The following is a 22,128-nucleotide window of genomic DNA, read 5'->3' on the forward strand; positions in this document are numbered from 1 at the left end:
CCGGTTTATCCATTGTGTGGAAATATCCTAATGCTACGCTTAGGCGCCACTGTTTTTAACATTTGTGTATTTAATACTGTCCATATTTTGTCAAACCTAAACTATGAGAGATTTCTACTTTGGAACACTAATGCTTCTTTCCAATGTTTTACCTAACCAAAATCCATGGCAACGTATATTATGTTACAATGGCCATGACATAAAAGTTGACAACCTGAAACATGAAAGCTTTGGTTGAAAATGACCTATGTTCAAATAAAACTGCTCGGAATTGATTGTTTAGAGCATCGACTACCACCTATCACACAAGTAAACCGTCACTTTGATTTGTCTCCACCTTGATAATTTCTCCAAATAAATCATCCACACTTCGTACTTTTTGGAGGAGAAAGAAGGATTCGCTGAACTTGTTAAGTGGTTTGAGAGCATCATAGACCTTAAGTAAACCTCAGAACTTTTGTACTAGGCTTTTTGCATGTGCGCGAGCGCAGAACACAAAAAGATTTCATTGGTGTCTACCAAAGACCCAATGGGTCTATGAGAACAAAAAGTGTCACAAAAATTTGATGTGTAAACATGAAGGAGGGGGGGGGGGAGAGAGAGAGAGAGAGAGAGAGAGAGAGAGAGAGATTTTATTAACGTCTTCCAAAAGACCGAACTCGGCCTATGAGACAAATCGGTGTACCTGTATGGGGTATCCCGTGTCATCCCAACAAAATGAAAAAGTACTAAACTAAAAAGCTGAATTTGGGTGTGCAATAAGTACAGTGAGTGGTGGAGAGAGAGAGAGAGAGAGAGAGAGAGAGAGAGAGAGAGAGAGAGAGAGAGCTTTCTTAATGTCTACTAGAGGCCGAACTCGACCTATGAGAAATCAATGTACAACTGTCAATGTCTTCTGGATGTCCAGAAAAAAAAAGAACAAAATGAACATGAAATAAACTATGAAAGTACTGAGCTAGTGGGGGGGTGTGATGGATGGAGCACTACTGCTAGAGGCTCAGTATGCAACCTATATGCGCAGGGTATACAAGAATGCAATGCAGATCTGTCTAGCTCCAACCAATACCATAATGGGGGTGTAATATGTGATACATAGGCAATCGAGAGGCAAAAATACCTCGGAGCATGATCTCCGGATGTGCGTGTAAGTGAGCTAGCCGCTCCTGGATATGGTGCTGATGTCGAGCCCGTATCTCCGTGATCTCCCTCTGATGTAGTCTAGGAGTCTGGTAGCCTGGTGCTCTCGGTCTCCGTCTGGCTCAGAGGTCCGCAGCGCACTAAAGTGTAACCCCCTCCTGTGTCACGATACGCACTGGGATAGATCTCTGGAAAAAATCAGTGAGCTGGAGCTGCCCACCTCTCCCCCTCAGTCCATAGTATCAGTGTCTCTGTGGCGCTCTCTAACAAGAACCGGCCAAATCTACGCTGAACTGCGGACTCCATGATCTGGCGGAGTGATGGATGTCCACTGAAGATGGTGGTGTATCTCTCTCTAATGACACTATATGCTCTGCATCTGCATACATAATGTTCCTCACTCTCAACCTCCTCCTAGCATAGTCTGCATATTCTGTCATGCTGCCCTACCTGCCTCAATCTCAAGCTGGTGTGATGACACTCTGAGCTGGCCAATCACCACTCGGGCACTATGAGGCATATACACATTCATGTATCTAGGTCTTTATATGAATCCATCCGCTGAGATACGCATAAACTGATCTCTGTAGTATAGCATCTTCGACGCTAGAGGCTAACTGGGTGTAATCCAAGTCTCTTGAGTGTATCGCTACCCTAAATCCTGGCAAAGGACTCTGTTCCTCTCATTGTGAGAGAGGTGGATGTGTGGTGCATGTATATCATACTAGAAAGGTGGCAGGTGATCTATGTCGAGACCATGCTGAGTGAGCCACTGTATCATCTATGAATACCATGATCTATCTCCACTCTCTGCGAGCTGCTTGGACGCCTCAAAAGCTCTATGTGAGTCAATCTGATAGCATATCTCTGATCCTCTGTATGAAGCAGATCGTCTAGAAGAGGGCCTCTACTAGCATAGGAGGTGGAGCAAACTCCGTCCGGACAATGTCATATGGGACGAAGGGTTTGCTGCGGATCATCTATGAGAGCATGAGAATCTAAGGCCTCTCTATCTCATACCACGTGGAGGTGGCGAGCCCAGGTGCCCATACTGCTACAGCATACATCAAAGCAAGGGTGACTAGTGTGTCAAACAACCACCTCTTCGTGCGGGGCTCCTGGAAGTTTGCCTAGTGACACTCTCTCTCTAGCATGGCCAGAGCTGCATAACCTCGTGTGAGTCTATCCCTGGCTGCCTGCGCCATAGTAAATCTTCTTGGCGGAGTCGTAAATGTAATCCCCACGTACACATATGAGAGAGAGAGAGAGAGAGAGAGAGAGAGAGAGAGAGAGGAATGAACAGTACTAACACTCCGTTCAAATGGTGTATGTTCCCCTTTCAAGCAAACTAGTGACCAAGACACATAAAATTGGAGACAAGATTGCAGCATCACTGTGTATATCATGATGTAAGCATACAATTAATTTTTTTCCGTGTCAATGCCAACAAATCAATTTACGATCCAGTGGATCAGTATTCTTATTTGCAAAGAGTGGATTTCGCTATAAGCTCACATGTTACATTAGGGGTAAAAAAAAACAAAAGGATTGAGGTGAGAAGCTCTGAAAATTTTAAATAACCAAACCACCACCACCTTGAAGCGCTAGCATAGAACAAAAGTGCTACGTAGCAATTAAGCATCTCTTTAACTTCTTGGAGAGACAACCCTTCAGGACCTGGCTGCCCTTCATTGAAAAATTTGAAAAAATAAGATGTAATGCTAATAATTTTCATTTCAAGACCACGGTGCCGGATACATGAATACTAAGAACCTGGAGCTTTGTGTGTCAACCCCAGCCCTAGGCCTAGAGGAACTAAATTTGAAGAATGCCCATGGCTGCTATGATTACATGCTGATGAATGCTGATGATGATTAACTTTTGAGCCACTTGAGCTCACTACATTAACTGTTGTTGAAGTCGACGCACTAGAAGAACCAGACTTCTGCATTAGCTGCACCATTCCCACCCCATTCTGCTGTAATGGCTGCCATGGCAAGTCTATATCCTCATTGTATCCTTGTATAAGAAAATCACTGCAGTTCTTGCGACAACCATGATCATAAGGATTGTGAAAACGGCCATCTGGACCCTTCAAGTAGCTATATCGCATGGCATTTGTGAGCTCATTGGTAGTGATGTTTCGTGCGATCTGCAGACATGAAACAGAAACCAGTATTGCAAAGATTATTGACAAATCAGCAGCATACTCCTAATTTCATTGCATGATTTGACATTTCTCATATGGTCAGGTCAGATGGGAGCTCTAGTTAACAGAAAAATCCTGTATACATGGTATCCACACGGAGAAAATTCTCCTCCACCAGCAAGGCTAATTGTGCATCTTGAAGCAAGGGACAAGGAGGCTGAACCAGCCATGTTGTAGTACCCCAAACCTCCCCAATTTCAAGAGACAATTGAAAAACATGGCTAGGCAAAGCAGAAATCCAGTAGATTTTGATGGTTGTCAGTTCAATTTAAGGCAAATTCCTCAATAATTTCAAGCATATAGAGGCTATGAGCAGAGCTGATTAGAAGCCACTGCTAAGGTGCACTACAGTTAACATTCATTAAGATTGCCTCCACTGTCTAGGTGAAACCTTTCTGGCTACACTTCCCACTCGCAGTTCAATTCTCCCATCACCCAATGAGATATATAGTGTTCTTAATTGTCAAAAGAGATGGCATCTCATAGAAATCCTTCCCCGTTCTCTCTTACCTTCCCACTACCACAAAAATAAGGTGGTTTATGTTCATATAAATCACTGGAGTAGCCTAGACCGTAGCCTAAAATAACCACAATGTCACTTACGACCGAAATAAAGGTAACACTCCCTTGTAAACTGATAGTACCTGTGTTGCCTGCATCCCTGTCAAAGTTGCTACACCTATGAATATGAAGACATCGGCAATAAGAAAACCCAGAGCACCAGCATGCCGTGTTCCAATAAAACTGATCCATGCCCCCACTAAATCAGGAGCACTGGGGTCCGTCCAGAGCCCTGTGAAGTATGAGAAAAACCGAAGGTTAACAATGGCATAGGAAGTTTCACATAAGCATAGTTCCACATTTACATTGAAATAATTAGTTAGCTCAGAGCATTGTAGCACATTAAAAGTATGAAAATGAAATCAATCCAAAATTTCTTGAAATGGCTTACTTTGGATGGTTACAACTCCACTAAGAAGCATAGCAGAGCTCTCCAAGCAGAGAAAAATATAAAAATCCCATTTGTTTTTCTGCACAAATGAGAGGACACATTGAAGCCCAAAAATCAGGATGCCAGAACAATTTATAAAGACTTCCATATAAACAAATAAAGACTAAACTTGATAAGAAGATTACACTTCCCCCCAAACAAAAGCTGAATTCTCACCTTGCCAACACAGTTAGAAATCCATGGGCAATGGTGATCAAATTGTTCCACACATCTGTTACAAGAGGAGCAGTGCTTGGACCTTACAGGCCGTATTATCTGTAAAACCCAACATAAGGCTGAACTATATTGAGCATTCAAAAGTGTAAAACCCTTTTAACACTCAAATGTGGGGAAAACAAGCACCTTGCAAGTTGGACACAATTGAGACCAATGTCCCGCCCAAAGAGCGGGATTGCTAAATTCACTCTTCAGTAATGGTTGCTGTGGAAAATATATGCAACAAAAAAAGGTTAGTAAACTGCTTTCATGTAATGGCACCAGCGCTATTTGGCAAGTTAGAATCTTGCAGAACAGGAATGTTAACTTTATTATTCTAGTAAGAAGCCAATGACACCCTTGAAATCTCTTTTATAAAATTACAAAATCGTATAACCAGACAGCTCCAAGCCCATGTAGCAGCAGCAACATCAGATAGTCCAAATTAAATCCCATCAAAGTGCTAGAATTAAGTCCTTAACATGTCCCCCTTGTGCAAGATGAAAGATAGAAGAGATTTTTTTGACAACAACTCTGAGGTCACCCATTGGAATAAGAATAAATCCGAAGCCCAAAATGACCTAAAGATTTCTACATAATGCACACTCTAAATCTCCAGTGCTGCTATGTGTGTCTATAGTCGCATTTTACCATCAATATTGATTTGCTACGTACTGTTAGGGTCAAATGATCATGTACCATGAACTGCAGCTCTATGAAAAGACAGATTGCAACAATGGAACCGGCAAGTTGTTAATGATAGATAGTCGAAAAAACTAATTGAGGCAAATGTTCTCCCTCAATTCTGGTGACTGTAGCTTAATGTGCCTGGTTCAGAATCAAAAGTAAGGCAAAAAAAAAAACAAGAGGAAAAAGCACAAGCAAAAGCTTTCTTCATTGGGAAAACAAATGCCGGCGTCATCTTTAGAGTACATGGAGCTTCAAATTTAGGCCAATCGCAATCTGCATGGGATGGACATGTGAACACTCAGGTAGCCAGGCTGCTGGATGAATCCATCCTCAATGAATCTCTGTACAAGTGCCATCTTCAGTGGTGGAAGCTCCGAAGGTGTGATCCATGTGCAGTGGGTGTAGAGGCTCAGAAAATCTAACCAAATAACCCGGTTGGTGTCCTCATGAGAGAGCTAAAGAAAAGGGGAGTCCACTGGGGTGGGAGGTGGTCCATGAAGAGCCCATATCGTGAGAACCAAGTGGAAATTTGAGCATATTCTATCATGCTGATTATTTGAAAGTTCAGCTCTTGTGCTTTGGACATAAGGTACTCTTGAGTAAGGAAATATAATGGCAGGGTCACCATTGACCAATTGAGAGTATCCTCCCACCACCTCTGGATTGAGTTTGAAAGAGCTGAGGACATTGCACGGGTATGCAGGTTATGCAGGACTGGAGAGATTGAGGCGGAGGAGCATTATGTATGCAGATACGCAATGTACTATGAGATACACATTGACTCAATCTACTGTGAGATGCACTTCCGAGATGGCTCCCCTCTTATAGGTGATGCAATCTAGAGATTGGAGATGTTTGGGCTTTTACTTGGATGGAGCTTCACTGTCATCGGGAGTCGGGACACTCTCATAAGACAGCACTCAAGAAGGCAAGATCAGCAGGATGCCTCTTAGACCTCCATTACAGACTTTTTTGGGCTCCACCAGGGGACCACAGCGATCACCACCAACACAAACGTCTTACCAAGCCCACGACCCTCTAGCACCATGCACCAAGGGAGTGACTAGAGAGGGTACAATCTCTCTGGGGAGAACGATGTCCCAGACTCCAGTCCCCAAAGAACGCTCCAGCTGCATCTCCACGACATCCTCAAACACCAGAGACATGCTGCCACAAGCAGTGGACATTGCTACACTGCACCCTTTCAGGAGGAGGAGGACATCTGATGAGCTTTGACTCACTTCATTGTATACACAAGTTCACATAGTACGTGGGCCCATTTTCTTTGGAAGAAGTTTCCTTTTTTTATTTTCTAACATCCAGTTATTCATGAAGCATATGCACTCATTCTTAGTCTAATAGACCCTTTGGGTCTTCTGTAGAAGTTTATGCGATCCTTCATTCGTTCTCTCTCACACACACACGCACACACAAAACAACAAACATAGAGCAAACACTTACATCGTCCTTTTGATTTTGTGATTGGATATCGCTGGCTTTGACATACCCGGGATCCTTGCTACAAGGGCACAAAGACTTCTCATTAGCAAACTGCTTTTGCAAAACATCATAAAAATTACTATAATTTTTTTCAAAATTATCAAGGATCTAAAGTGTGTCATAGAAGTGGCCGCTTTGCAAAATTCTCAATAATGATTCAAATGCAAAAACTACTGAAAAGGGGGATCTGAAAGATCTTATAACATCTTACTAAATAAGGGAATTCACATAACAATGGTAACAACACATAGTTGTGACTGTTTCTAAATGTAGTATCTTCAAAGAAGAATTTCTGAAAAGCTTCTAAGTAACTTTGGGTATCAGCTGCTACAGCACTAGCTGTAGCCTGTAGATGTCAAGCTTGCAATCAAGCCCCATTAGCATGCATCGCAGCCAAATCATGTTTTCAACACCGATAGTCAGCCTCTATTGTGGCCTCTTGCTGCAGGCCCCAAGCTTCTTCTGCCTCTTTGCGTTGTATGCAGCAAGCTTCTTCTAAAGACAGGCTTCATTTCTTGGTCCAGTTTTAGCTAGCAATCAAACATCCGTGCCTGATGCTCCATCTGGCAGTCTACTAGGCAAACCAATCGGCGCCAGCCTTCTGTTTTGCATGCTTCTCCACCAGCGGCATCTGGTGAATTAATGTCTAATACTGCTGGTACATTTGTTGGATCTCTTGCTGCTTCTGCACCATTTTTATCATCATCTATTGCCTCATCATGAGCTCTGGTGATAATGCACAAATAGGTGTCTGCAGAGTTGGTGAGGGCAAAGGTATTCCAAAGTTCTCTGAATGTAGGACCTCCTCTAAGTTATCCGCTGTTGTCTCCATGTCTGTACATAGAATGAGTGGTACACAACAAGATCATAACATCTGAGGGGGGTACATAGAATGAGTGGTACACAACAAGACCATAACATGGGTTGCAAAATTTCTTCCACCAGAAAAGCTATAGCTTAAAAAAATTATGTTCAGAGCTATGCCAGTGCATTTTGATTGTTGAATGGACAATGAGAAAAATGGCTACTCACCTATGCTTGGCTGGTCTTTGTTTTACTATGTTCCGTGCACCCAACACTCTCATAAATCGATGCTTCCCATCCTTAATAATCAACGGCTCAGAGCACGGGTTGGCTCTCCCTGTTACACCTTAAACCTATATAAGTCCCTGCAGTTACATTGGCAAATCTCTTCTCAAGAAGACTGTGCTGCTCTTCAAGAAGTCCAAATGGGAGGAAATGATCTCATGCCATAGTTGAATAAGACTTCCTCCAAAAAAGTGGAAGGATGGAAGGCTGGATGATCTGCCACTGCAAATCTTCAAAAGCTCTCCTATCCTGTTTCCATGCAAGAAGACTTGAAAATCACATTCGAACTATTCCTTTTGAGCTACTGAAGTGTTAAAACCTCTCCACAAAGGAGGATTAGGTAATAGGAGACCATTTTCCATGCTGAATAGAATCATAGATTCTACGAATTCTATGCTAAAACTTTGGCTAAGAAGTTCTCTTATATGCATATGGTTAAGAGACTTAAGCTAGCCGATACTCAAGCGCTACAGCCGACCTTGTTATGCTTAGCTATTTCAAACAGAACACCATGATTCGGTCTGATTTGCTCTCCCCGATGGCTTGTGGATAGCTACCAGCATCATAGTCACCAGAAACAAGAAACGGGAACGGAAATGTTTAAGGAATGGAAACAAGTTTTCAGGGGTAGAAACTGCCATTTGCTGTGACAACATCACTTGGAAAACGAGAAATGGCCATGGAAACGGATGGAAACGAGTTTTCAAGGGTAGAAACGGCCGTTTCCTGTGACAGTATCACTTGGGAAACAAGAAACGGCCATGGAAACGGATGGGGTCCTGAAATGGAGAAACGTGTTTCTAGGGACTAAAACAGTCGTTTCCTATGACTATGACCAGCATACACGACACAACCTCATTCATACCTGAACAAGGCCCCAGTGTACAAGGCATTCACTAGCTGCAACACTTGGAAGTTGGAACAGGTATGGCAATGCATCGACCCCCTCCACTGCATGAACCTTACGTTTGTAGGTTTGTATAGCAACCCTTGATATGGCCTTGTATATTATCATGTACATGCTGATTTTTTCTTTTCCTTCATTTAAGGGCACTTTGCCTTTAAGTAGGAGGTTGTTGGGGTAAAGGCATTATGCCCACCCTTATAGTGTGTACTAGCCCATAAGTTATAGTACATAGTACACTTAGTACTTTTAATGTACTAAGTGTACTATGTGTACTAGTGCAAATATACATGTGTGATAGGGGAGTCACACACTCATTCCGATGAGTTGACTTATCCCCACATATGTCTCTCTCTCTCTCTCTCCCTTCTTCTCTGTGTATGTCTCTCTCATGAAACCCTAACCCTAATTCTCCCATTCAACTGGTATAAGAGCCACGGTTGTGTCCGTGTGTGTGCGGGTGTGCGGAGTCGTCTTCATCGCGAAGAAGAAGCTCAGCTATGGAGCCTTGAGCTTGGCACGAGCAGAGGAGAGTTGCTCTCGTGTTGGGCGCTGCAAGACAGTAAGAGGCGGTGTCAACAAACAAGGCTGGCCAGTTCAAGCGTCTTAGCGCTGAGCAGTTACAGGTGCGCATGTGTGTTATCGCTGGGCGAGCACAACCCGCCACCACTAGGCGAAGGCGGCGGACATTGAGGCGTTGAGGCGTGGGTCGCAGTGAGTGTGGTAGCGGGACGCCAAGTCGAAGCCAGGCTGGGCAAGCACAACCCGCCACCACTAGGCATAGGCGGCGGCAACCTTTAGTCGGCGGCAACAAACGGGCCTACGATCTCCCACGTGTGCGACGCCTGAGATCGCCGTCGTCGCTTAAACTCTGCCGTGTCCGTCTCGCCACACTCCACGCCTGTCAGTTTGACCACGCATCACGACTGGCTCGTTTGCCCGTCGCCTGTCATTCATCTGTCATTTGACTCCACGCCTTGTTGCTAACCTGAGTCGACTCGGTCCTCTGCGCCACAAGAGCTCCTCAGCTATCATATACCTGCACAGCAACAGCTCCTTCACGAGTCATCAAATCAGCACGACCCCCCCTTCCTGCAAACAATCAGAAATTGCAAAGGTATTTGCTTCAATCTTTTTTTGGGATTTGCAATTGAGTAGGTACAATTATCAATTGAGCAGGTACACGTGCCAAATTGCTCAAATTTTGAGCAAAATTGGCAAAATTGGGTGACATTGGTCACATTCAGAGTCAATTTGCATGAAATTGGATGTCAAAATTTGGGGCTTTTGATGTAATTGTGCAATTGGGCATTCATACATGCTGTATGATGTGAGCAATCTCACATTCAGGCCTAAATTGCAAGAAATTGCAGTGCAGATCAAAGGGCTTTTGTGCCGATTTGGTTGATTTGCATGCAAGCACTGGCATTTGATGCTTTGGGCAATGTGTTGATGCCTGTCAAGCACTCAATGTGCCTGTAAATCAAGGGGCTTTTATGTATTGCATGCATATGTGGCCAGGGAAAAGCATTGTGAAGACTTTGGATGCCTTCATGTGCGTTAATGTACCATGTATGATCAGAAATTGATCTTGAATCAAGGGGCTTTTCAAGATTTTATGCTTGTTGAGCTTGGCAAAGCAGCATGCAAGACTTTTATGCCTTGAATCCTCAGAAATCCACTTGCAGTCAAGGGGCTTTTGCCCAATTTCTGTTCGGGACTGTTGTATGTAGTGGTGGGGACTGTAAAAGTCTGATTTTCACTCATTTGGACAGCCAGGAGAGCATTTATTGCTGCTGTACTTGCTGGTACAAATTTGGTACAACTTTGTACAAGTTTTGGCATGGCTGTACATTGATTTGAGTGAGGAAAAGGCTCCTTTTCAGCTACTGTACTTGCCGGTACAGATTTGGTACATCATTGGTGAGCACTTAGTACTGTTGTGCAGTACTTTGGAAGGGGAACAGAGCACATTTAAGGTGCTGTCTTAAATCTGCAGCAACCAGATTTTGGTTATTTTATCACATACAGTGGGAGTAGAGTTGCATTCGTGTTTCCGCAGTGGGAGATAAACTTTGGGAGAACAACTGTGAGCACTTTGTGTGCTTTGGTGCAGTGTTTGCACATCTTACAGGGAGTCGGGCATTGACAGGTTGCATATTGCTATGGCAACCACAAGTGAGAGCTCTTCATTGCTTCACATCAAGAAGTTTGAAGGCTCACATAATTATGATATTTGGCAAACCCAGTGCTATAATGTGTTGCTCCAGAAGAAGCAGCACAAGCCTATCAAAGAAAGGGGTGTAATGCCCGCTTCTCTTACTGCTGAACAGTGGGAAGATATGGATGAGCTGGCAAGATCTACTATCATGTTGTCTGTGTCAGACTCTTTACTTTTCAGCATTCGTGAAGAGAAGACAGCTTGGGGAATGTGGCAGAGATTGCAGGACTTGTATGCCCAGCAAAGTGCCTCAAGCAAAGTGTATTGGTTGAAGAAACTCATAGGTCTTCAAATGAAGGAAGGGACATCTATGACAGCCCATCTAAATGAGTTTAATGGTATTGTCAGCCAGGTCATCAATCAAAAGTTGGCAATGGACGATGAGTTCAAAGCCACCTTTCTCTTATGCACTTTGCCAGAGAGTTGGGACACCTTCAGGACAGCCACTAGCAATTCGAATGCTATGCTGTCATATGCAGATGTTGAGGGTGCTCTTCTTCAAGAGGAGATGAAGAGGAAGAACAACTCTGTTGGAAAGTCCAATGCAATGAATGCACGTGGGAGATCCCAGCAAAGGGGTAAAAGCCAAGAACGGGGAAGGAGCAAGTCTCGCTCCAAAAAGGACTTGGAATGCCATTATTGTGGCAAGAAGGGACACTTCAAAAAGCAATGCTACAAATGGAAGAATGATCAAAAGGAACAGGGAAAAGGCAAAGAAAAAGACAAAGATGAAGCCAAAGATGTAAAGCCGAAGGGCAAAAGTGGAGTCAAGATTGAAGAAGTCAATGTGTCACATGCAGGTGACAGTGAGGATGAAGTCCTATTCACGTCTTCACTTGATGCCCATTCACTTCTTGCAGGAGATGGTCATGGTATGCACTTATGGATCATTGATTCAGGTGCCTCCTTTCATGTCACAAGTTGCAGAGACTTGTTTGTCAGGTATACTGCTGGCAATGAAGGAGTAGTTTATTTGGGTGACAACCATGCATGCAAGATTCTTGGCAGAGGTGATGTGAGGCTTGTGTTTTCAGATGGCTCACAACTTATGCTCCATGATGTCAGGCATGTGCCTGAGATCAAGAAGAACCTGCTTTCTACTGGACAGCTTGATGATGCTGATTATGTTACCACATTTGGTCGTGGAAAGTGGAAGATTAGTAAGGGCTCACTGGTTGTTGCCATAGGCTCTAAGGTGGACACTCTTTACTTCATGCATGCTGGTGTTTGTCACCATGTTAATGTAAATGCAACCGAGCTGCCGGAAATCTCTATGTGGCATAGCCGGTTGGGACACATGAGTGTCAAAGGAATGGAGCAATTGTCTCGTTTTGGTTACTTGCCTTCTCTAAAGTTCTCAAGTTTTCAGTTTTGTGAGCATCGTATATATGGCAGGCAACTCCAGTGCCCCCACAAGAAAGCTCTTGGACAGAAAGATGCTCAGTTAGAGCTTGTGTATACAGATGTATGTGAGATGCCTCAGCTTTCTTTGGGAGGGGCAAAATATTGTGTGTCCTTTATTGATGATGCCACACGCAAGGTGTGGGTTTATCCTCTTCGTTTGAAGAGTGATACATTCTCAGTGTTTGAGAAGTTTGTTGCTCATGTTGAGAATCAAACTGGCAAAACACTGAAGGCTTTGCGTTCCGACAATGGTGGAGAGTATGTGTCCAAACAGTTTCACGACTTTTGTGATGCTAAAGGCATCAAGAGGGAGCTCTCTACTCCTTATGATGCTCCACAAAACGGGACAGCAGAGAGGATGAACAGGACCATTCAGGAGAAGGTCCGTTCTATGTTGTCACATGCTGTGTTACCTCATGGCTTTTGGACTGAAGCTGTTATGATAGCCGTTCATCTTACAAACAAGTCACCTAACACGAGGCTTGGTGGGAAAGTGCCAGAAGAAGTATGGCCAAGGAAGCCTCCGTCATACAAGCACTTGAGAGTGTTTGGTTGCGTTGCGTACGTGCACATACGCAGGGAAATGCGCACCAAACTTGATCCTAAGTCTCACAAATGCATATTCCTAGGATATGGTGACAGAGGTGAAATGGGGTATAGACTTTGGGATCCAATGAATAGAAAGATTATACGCAGCAATGATGTCATTTTTGATGAAACATGCATGTATAAGGAGCCTGCAAGGCAACAGGAGCCTGGCAGAGTCATCTATGATGATGGACATCATGGACAACAACAAAGGGCTATAAATCAGCCATTACAGCAACAAAACCAGCCCTTAAATGGTGCTGAAAATGGTCCAAATGGACAGCCAGAGATGGCAGAAGATATCCCTATGGATATGCCACAGTTAGAGGAGATACCGGGCATGATATTTCAACCTTACGGCATGGAACAGGAGCCACCAATAGGTGATATGCAGGCTGGACAGCAACCTGCAAATGATGGTCATTGGGTACGGAGGTCCACAAGACCCTCCAGACCCCCTGACAGGTTTGTTCCAGGGGTTGACTACTTGATGCTCACTGACTGTGGGGAGCCCTCATGTTATAAGGAGGCTTTACAGAGGGCAGACAAGGCTCTTTGGGAGCGTGCCATGAAGTCAGAGATGGATTCTCTGCACAAAAATGGAACATGGAAGTTGGTGCATTTGCCTACAGGCAAGAAGGTTTTGCCTTGCAAGTGGGTTTACAGGCTCAAAGTTGCACTGGATGCAAAGCCAAGATACAAAGCCAGGTTAGTGGCTAAGGGCTTCAAGCAAGAATATGGTGTGGACTTTGATGAGATCTTCTCTCCAGTGGTCAAAATGACCACACTTAGGAGCTGTATTAGCTTTGGTTGTTCATGATGATCTAGATTTGATTCAGATGGATGTGAAGACTGCTTTTCTTCACGGTGATCTTCATGAGGAGATATATATGCAATAGCCAGAGGGTTATGCAGTAAATGGAAAGGAGAAGCTTGTATGCAAGCTGAAAAAGAGTCTTTATGGGCTCAAACAGGCACCAAGGGAATGGTATCATAAATTTGATACATTCATGAAATCCCAGGATTTCAAGAGAAGTGACATAGATCACTGCTTATACACCAAGAAAGCTTTGGATGGCAGTCTATTGATCCTCATCTTGTATGTTGATGATATGTTGATTGCCGGGAAATCTCGTAAGGAGATGGATGCCTTGAAGAAGAGGCTGCATCAGACCTTTGATATGAAGGATTTGGGTGATGCAAATCACATTTTGGGTATGCGGATACTTCGGGACTGAAATCAGCATGTGTTGTATTTGTCTCAGAAGGAATACATTGGCAAAGTTTTACAGAGGTTCAATATGGTCGGGGGGAAGAAGACTAGTACTCCTTTGCCTCCATATGTGAAACTCAGTGCTATGGACAGCCCACAGTCGGATAGTGACAGGGCTGATATGGCCAAGATTCCGTATGCTTCAGCTTGTGGCAGTCTCATGTATGCCATGGTTGCTACTAGGCCGGACATTGCATTTGCAGTGGGAGTGGTTTCTAGATACATGGCCAAACCTGGCAAGAAGCATTGGGAAGCAGTGAAAGGTGTCATGAGATACCTGAAGGGCACACAGGATATGTGCATTTGCTTTGGCAAACAGGATGCATTAGTGCATCGTTACACGGATTCGGATTATGCCGGTCATCCAGATAACCGGAAGTCTACTACCGGTTATGTGTTTACATTCACAGGAGGTGCTGTGTCATGGATATCCAGGATGCAGAAGTGCACTGCCTTATCTACTACAGAGGCCGAGTATATTGCAGCCACAGAGGCTTGCAAGGAGGCATTATGGCTATCTCGGTTAGTGGTTGATTTGGGTTATACATTGGATATTCCATTGTTGCATTGTGACAGTCAGAGTGCCATCCAGTTGGCAAAGAACCCTGTCTTTCATGCAAAGACGAAGCATGTGGATGTGAAGTATCACTTCATCAGAGAGGTGATAGAGAACAAGCAAATTTAGCTTGTTAAGATTCATACGGATGACAAACCGGCTGATCTGTTGACAAAGAGTTTGCCTCCGGAGCGGTTTGCTCATTGCAAACACTTGATGGGCATTGGATGAGGCCAGTTTCAGCCTTGATATGACCTTGTATATTATCATGTACATGCTGATTTTTTCTTTTCCTTCATTTAAGGGCACTTTGCCTTTAAGTGGGAGGTTGTTGGGGTAAAGGCATTATGCCCACCCTTATAGTGTGTACTAGCCCATAAGTTATAGTACATAGTACACTTAGTACTTTTAATGTACTAAGTGCACTATGTGTACTAGTGCAAATATACATGTGTGATAGGGGAGTCGCACACTCGTTCCGATGAGTTGACTTATCCCCACATATGTCTCTCTCTCTCTCCCTTCTTCTCTGTGTATGTCTCTCACATGAAACCCTAATTCTCCCATCAAACCCCAAGTCCACAGACCAGACAACCAAATTGAGGGAGACCTTGAGACTGCCAATGCCCTCCTCCTATTGGAGTGCCCTCAATCACGGGCATCCGAAGCTTGCGGCCCGGCCGTGCAATGTAAGCGAAGAAAGAGGTACCAAGAGCCTCCTCTCTATCAAAGGGATCGTGCCATGCCCACTCCCCCAGATCCCACTCAAGTCACATGAGAGGGCGTCCCTCCCATATCCATAACCACCAGAATCCCTCTTTGGCCACCTTGGCCGACGGAGGGTCTATCATGGAAACCAATCATCCTCACCCTCTACAAGGTGCATCCACTAAAATCCTCCAAAGGGGGCTCTACTCTATCGAGTCTACCATGTGGGCCAATAGTGAAGGTGAGTAAGGCAGAGCTCTCATCAGCGACATGGACGGCCAAGGGTATGTCATGTCTGGTGAACACTCCCAGCCACTGCGCAAGAAAAAGGAGGGGGGGTCAACCACACATGTGGTCTATAATGCCAAGTGGACTCACTTCCGCTGTCAGCGAGAAAAGGGCCGTGACGCCAAATTCTCACGAAGGCCTCGCAGTGCTTCCGCATGCGGTCGGGGGCACCCAAAAGCTTCCCCCACTATCCATGGAGAGTATGAATGATATCAAGCCAAATGCTCCGGATGGACTCCGCTACCAAGGGTGAAGGTGTCTCGCTACAAGGAGCTCTCCAAATATGCCACGCTGCAATACTGCTGCAAATCTCCCATCTTGGAACTGGAACTAGAACTACAAAGACACAGAGATGAGAGACATGCAAGGTAAGGCCCCCACCATCCTCTTCATATGCCATTGTGGCCTCAGCATCATTGACCCAAGTACCTGTGCCCCACGCAACTGTGTGGAAGGACGCCCATTCTGTAGTGAAAATGTGGAGAATCCTCTACCAAACCTACTCAGCCTTCTGGCAATCCCAGAAGCAATGTCGTTGGGACTTCTAGAGGTGGCCACACCTCAAACAAACTGTTGGCCTACCTCTGATGGCCATCCAAGTGCCAACCGCCACTAGTTGCCACAGAAAGAGTCATCTTTCGTGGCCTAAAATTGTCCCACAGCCTCTTCCAGAAACCTAAGAGAAACTGAGGGAGGCCTCAAGACTGCCAGTGCCATGCTACTATTGAAGTGCTCTCAATCACATGCATTTGAAGCTTGTGGCCCAGCCGTGCAATGTAAGCGAAGAAAGGGGTACTGAGAGCCTCCTCTCTATCAAAGGGATCATGCCATGCCCACTCCCCCCGGACCCCACTCAAGTCGCATGAGGGCGCGGCCCTCCTATATCCCTAACCACTAAAATCCCTCTTTGGCCACCTTGGCCGGCGGAGGGTCTATCATGGAAACTAATCACCTTCACCCTCTGCAAGGTGCATCCACTAAAATCCTCCAAAGGGGACTATACTCTGTGGAGTTTGCCATGTGGGCCGATAGTGAAGGTGAGTAAGGCAGAGCTCTCATCAGCGTCATGGACGGCCAAGGGTATGTCAAGCCTGTCCCAACCCCGTATCCCAATGACGCTCCTCTCCTGGGCCTCCAGGACAGCTATCTGAAAATAAGTCAATCTTCGAGTGACCGAGCTAGACCCATACTCAAAGCTCCCCACGAAATGTGCAAACTGGCCCCCAACATACGACCATTGGGCAAACAAATTGTTATGTACCTAGCTGTAGCATGCAATAGGTTGATCATCGTAACGCAAAATAAAGCCTTCTTTAAACTTGTAAACTAAAACAAAACTTAAACTGAAACTCGAAACCTAGTAACTCAAGCCAAGTCCTAGGTGAATGCACGGAACAAACGTGGGAGCATGCTATAAAGTATACAAGAATGATCATAATGCACTCTATCCCAAGCTTATGTAGGGGAGGGGTCCACGGAGGAGGTCCATCATCAGACAAGAGAGGATGGTCGTAAGATCTGAAATAGTGAAGAGAGGTTGGGAAGACGAGGCCTCCATCGTGCGTCAGTGACGTGTAAGGATCACATCGATCTCAGCCAAATGGACTCGGCCTGAGAGAAGATAGAGTCGACAGAGTATTGGGTTCCAATTACCCATTGAAGGGGACCCCCTATAAGGAAGAGTATTTGCTTGTATTTCTTTGGAGAACTTTGTACAATGAAGATGAAAAGATGACTGAGGACTACCCAACCTAAGGACGAAGTAGACCGAATGCAGGCTGAACCATATGCTGTACAAGCTCCCTTGAATAACTCTTCAATGACCACTATTCAACCCCAGAACTGAGGGATGCACATATGCTAGCTGAATGCTGAAGAGGATCTTCATGGAGGCCGTGGGACTATAGCACAGTAACAGGTTGAATGTTGAATGTTGATTGTATGTGCAAGGTCGGAGGCTCTAGGCACACATCACTGATCATTTATTGCTTGTAGACTAATTTGTTTCCTACTATAGAAATGTTGCACTGATGTAGAGCAAGTGTGTCACATTAGCACTCCAGTGCAGGGTGCATGTGACATTTCCTCCTGCTTAAGCAGCTTGGTGGCAAGTTCATGGCTTCCAAGTAGTCCACCAAGAGTTGACGGTACTTTGGAAAGAACTCTTCATCAAGCCATACGGCTTCACGGGCACCACAGTCCTTGAACTTCGTGTAGAATTGTCTATCTTTGACCAGATCCATGCTTCCATTTGTGAAGGAGAATCTGTTCAAGCTCTCAATAACTTCGGCTTTGTCTACCACGTCCGATTGTTGCTCATCTACAATATCCTGCAGAGACATCACTGATCTTTTTGATGATAGGAAAGGGTCCGAAGCTGCGAAAGGAGAGTTTGGGACAATGTTTTCAATCTCTGCTTCATTATATGGAGATATACCCAATCCTCTTCTTTAAAGTTGACATCTTGTTGTGACTCGTTGGCTTGCCTAGTGTATGCTTCCTGTGCTTTGGCAAGGCGCTCCTTGATGGACTCAATGATCTCTGAAAAAATTTAGGTGATCTTGTTAGTCTCCAAGGACAGTGACACCATTCTCGAAAGAAATAATGAGAAACGGCGTCCAAATGTTGCCTCATGTTATTTAGGATGGCCCGAACCAAAGGAAGATAATGCTGCCACTTTGATTGCTTGTCATGGCAATACGATTTTAGAACATCAAATGCTGGCTAATTATAGATTTATGTCTGGCCAAGTGTCTGCAAATGGAATGACATAAGCATCAACGGACTAGAACCAATAGCCGTATATTTAAAACTGTTATAGGCAAATTTCATCATTGGAAGATACTTTTTTCAATTTGATGCTTTTCCAGAGACATATGCACGAAACATATACTCTACAATCTGATTCATACGCTCTGATTGCCCATCAGACTATGGATGATCAGAACAATTCATACTCAAAGTAGTTTCCTCGTTGTAAACCATTCGGAATAAAGTAGGAAAACATGGCATTATAACAGCAGGAACCAGGTATCCATCAGCGGCCCGATGTAACCACATCTGCTTATGGAATTATCGGTGTCCCAAATTACCCATATCAACATAGAGAGTCATCAACGTCGCGATGAGTCACATATGTCCATCTGTAAACCATCAGGTTGATTGTATAAATCACCTAAAGTACGGAACTAGAGAAAGAAATGCCAACAAAGGAAAAATCCAAATTTCCTTAATCCGAACACAACAAGATAAACTCGTTGAACTCTAAAGAAAGAGATTTCAACAAGTGAAAATGCCGACGAGATTACACTCATCAATACATGATACAGGCTATAGATAAAAGAAGTTTATCTGGAGAATGCCCACACAACAACTTTAAATGAATTCAAAAAATGAGATTATCTTTGATAGATACAACTTAGTCCCAAAGTTGTCAAATACTGCTCTCCAAAAATTTGAAGTAAACTTGGGATCCCTGTCCAATGTTATTGTCCTTGGGAATCCACCTATGGAGTACCAATGGCGAATGAACAGGCAAGCAATGTCTTCAGCTGTGGCTGTTTACTTGCACGGGATCAACATGCAAAACTTACTGAATTGGTCCACAATGGTCATCCACTGTGTGTTCCGAGATCCAAATGCAACGGGAAGAGGTCCAACAAAGTCCATAATAATGTCTTCGAAAGGGCCTTCGGGATACCGGCAAAGGTTGAAGCAACCATACATGTTTCGTATGAGGAACCTTCACCTTCTGGCATATCTGCATGCTTGGACATGTTGATAGACATCCCTTCTCATCTTAGGCCAATAGAATAATTGCTCTAGCTTCTCCATGTTCAAAACCAGTTGTTGTTCTGTGTTGATTAATTCTATGCGCCAGATTGTGTCGAGTGAAACCGGCCTTCAATAAAATTGACGGGTGGTAGACAGAAACTTCACCACACACAAGCGCTTAAAGAAAGTTTAAATCACTTCAACTCAAAGAGAGGAAATAGAGAGAATGTAGACACGAGGAGCTAGATTGCTCCTACACAAGAGAAGTGGTGGCCCCAAACCGCTCTGGCGCCCCCGCAAGTATTTATTTACTCTTCACTAAGTTAAGATACGACTTCACCAGTCTTGCTCAAGTATCCCCAGCTAGCAGCATTCCCACACACGCACTAGCGTCCAAGGCCCGCGAGTGAAGGCTTCTTTGGTCTCTTCCTCTCAAACCCACGCTGTGGTTATGACTAGAGCCCTCCCCCATGCCTCACTTATATAGAGCCAGCTTAGGCTTACTTTAAAGCAAGTTTTTCTTTTAAAAAGCACTTTTAAAAAGTAACTTGCTTTTAAAAAGCAACCGAAAAGCAACTCAACTTTTTATGTGAAAAGTCATCCTCCTAAAAATCTCTCAAACCACTTTGAATTTGAAGATGCTATAAGAGACAAAGTTTCTCCTCTCAACGAGCTCTTCGCGATGACGCAAACAAATTTTCATTGTGACAATGTTAAAAATTAGGGTTAGCTTTTCCGCCGAGGCAAAACATGCACTGCAGTGACACTGAGACTAGGGGAGAGATCTCTTATGATTGTTGCAACACTCCTACAATAGGTCATCCGGAGATTCGATGGACGTGTGTTTTCTGATCATCCTCAGTCCGATGGGCAAACGGAGAGGGTGGGATCAAATTATGGAGGTTATGCTTTGTGCATACAATTCCAAGCGACCATTTGTTGAGAGAGGTACATCCCTATGGTCGAGTTGTCTATGGTACTACTGAGCATATGGTTCTGGTAGTAGCTAGAATATGTTTGGTAGGAGTTGGGTTAAAACCCAGATTCTCTGAGACTTTGATAGCTTAAAGGTAACACAATTGTGGTGCCTGATAGTTTTAGGAGTTTCTGAGAGTGAGGTATGATGTCCCCTAGGTACGAGGATTACCAGATCCTGGAAAGAATGTGTATTATGTTAAAGCTAGCAAGTATTTGTCTTGGCGATTTTAGGTTTCCAATTCCATGAGGAGTCGGAGGATTCAAGGATGGTTTATGTTCTTCATGTCATGTGCAAGACATGCACTGGCTCATGTCAGAGCTAGTCTTGAAGAGGGCAACCAGATAAAGACAAATCAAAAGCCCACTTTGGAGCATAGGTTGCTGCCTTGGCAAAGGATTTAACTGAAGGTGGACATGGAGGGTTGTCGGCCAGCGCTTGAAGGGAGGAAGGCATGTCGGCTACAACATTATCTTGATTTATTGTCCAAGACTTGGCCGACCAGCAGTTGGCCAGTCCATCTAGTTATTCCCAAGCCTATAAAAGGCATTGTTGCTCATCATTTTCAGTATTCAGCCCTAGCTTGGGGTGGGTCTAGACTTAGGCTTAGAGTAGGTGTTTTACCTTTTCATGGAAGGCAGCCAAGGGCTGCAAGAACAGTTGTATCTTTTTGTACATATATGTGAATATACTGAATACTATGCTCTCTCTCTCTCTCTCTCTCTCTCTCTCATGCTTGCGTTTTTGCATCAGCATGTTCCAGGATGTGTTTAGGGCTGAAAGAAGACTCCCAAAGCTTCCGCATGTAACATTGGTATCAAAGCATCAAGCTCAGCGAGGCTAAACACTAATTCAATCCCAAATGAAGGTGCACAGGTCCAAGGCACAGGAAAGTGCACAATTACGAGGCCCAAGACAAGGAACACAAGACAGGGAAGAATTCCCAGGAGGTTTGTTGGTGGTGTTCCATAAAGCCCAAGGGGATGGCAGTCCAGTGAGTCGGGTGCCCCTTGGGGCACACCAAGAAAGGCTTTCAGGCGACGGTTCTAGGGGAGGATTATCCTCCAAGGGGTGAAGTGAGAGTGCCAGACTCATATCTCAGGAAAGAAGACCAGAGACGGTGTTTAGGGACATGGCAATAACGGAAGGGGGACTGGATGGAACAGATGCATAGATCTTCATCAGAGTTAGAGTGGATTTGGAGACCGGGTTGGGTTTTCAGTGAAAAGGTTGCCAGAGTAGAAAGGATGACAGGGGGGACTCCGGGAATAGAATGGGATGATGACAGTCATCCAAGTATTCAGATTGGAATCCCGTCATCAAGTTTAGCAGAGGGGGATGTCATGTGCAAGACATGCACTGGTTGATCTCAGAACTAGTCCTGAAGAGGGCAACCAAATAAAGACAGATCAGAACCCCACTTTGGAGCATAGGTTGCTGCCTTGGCAAAGGATTTAACTGAAGGTGGACATGGAGGGCTGTCGGCCAGCGCTTGAAGGGAGGAAGACATGTCGACTCCAACATTATCTTGATTTATTATCAGCCAATCCATGTGGTTATTCCCAAGCCTATAAAAGGCATTGTTGCTCATCGTTTTCAGTATT

The 22,128-nt window shown here is 44.5% G+C and overlaps 1 protein-coding gene across 2 annotated transcripts in view; it reads right to left on the reverse strand.

Moving 5' to 3' along the window:
- Nucleotides 1-2,588: 2,588 nt before the first annotated feature.
- LOC147641148 (protein S-acyltransferase 24-like) overlaps nucleotides 2,589-22,128 on the reverse strand; it is a 57,336-nt gene continuing 37,796 nt past the window's right edge. For both annotated transcript variants that reach the window (XM_086818648.1, XM_086818656.1), the window contains 6 exons: nucleotides 6,705-6,762; nucleotides 4,701-4,778; nucleotides 4,515-4,613; nucleotides 4,299-4,377; nucleotides 3,991-4,139; nucleotides 2,589-3,289 (listed from right to left, as the gene is read on the reverse strand). In XM_086818648.1, the coding sequence (XP_086674774.1) occupies nucleotides 2,903-3,289; nucleotides 3,991-4,139; nucleotides 4,299-4,377; nucleotides 4,515-4,613; nucleotides 4,701-4,778; nucleotides 6,705-6,762 (850 nt within the window). In that variant the 3' untranslated portion in view covers nucleotides 2,589-2,902. The remainder of the gene's footprint in view (nucleotides 3,290-3,990; nucleotides 4,140-4,298; nucleotides 4,378-4,514; nucleotides 4,614-4,700; nucleotides 4,779-6,704; nucleotides 6,763-22,128) is intronic.

This window comes from Cibotium barometz, chromosome 2 (assembly GCF_041138505.1).
Source record: "Cibotium barometz isolate CiBa-2024 chromosome 2, ASM4113850v1, whole genome shotgun sequence".
In the NCBI taxonomy this organism is placed as follows: domain Eukaryota; kingdom Viridiplantae; phylum Streptophyta; class Polypodiopsida; order Cyatheales; family Cibotiaceae; genus Cibotium; species Cibotium barometz.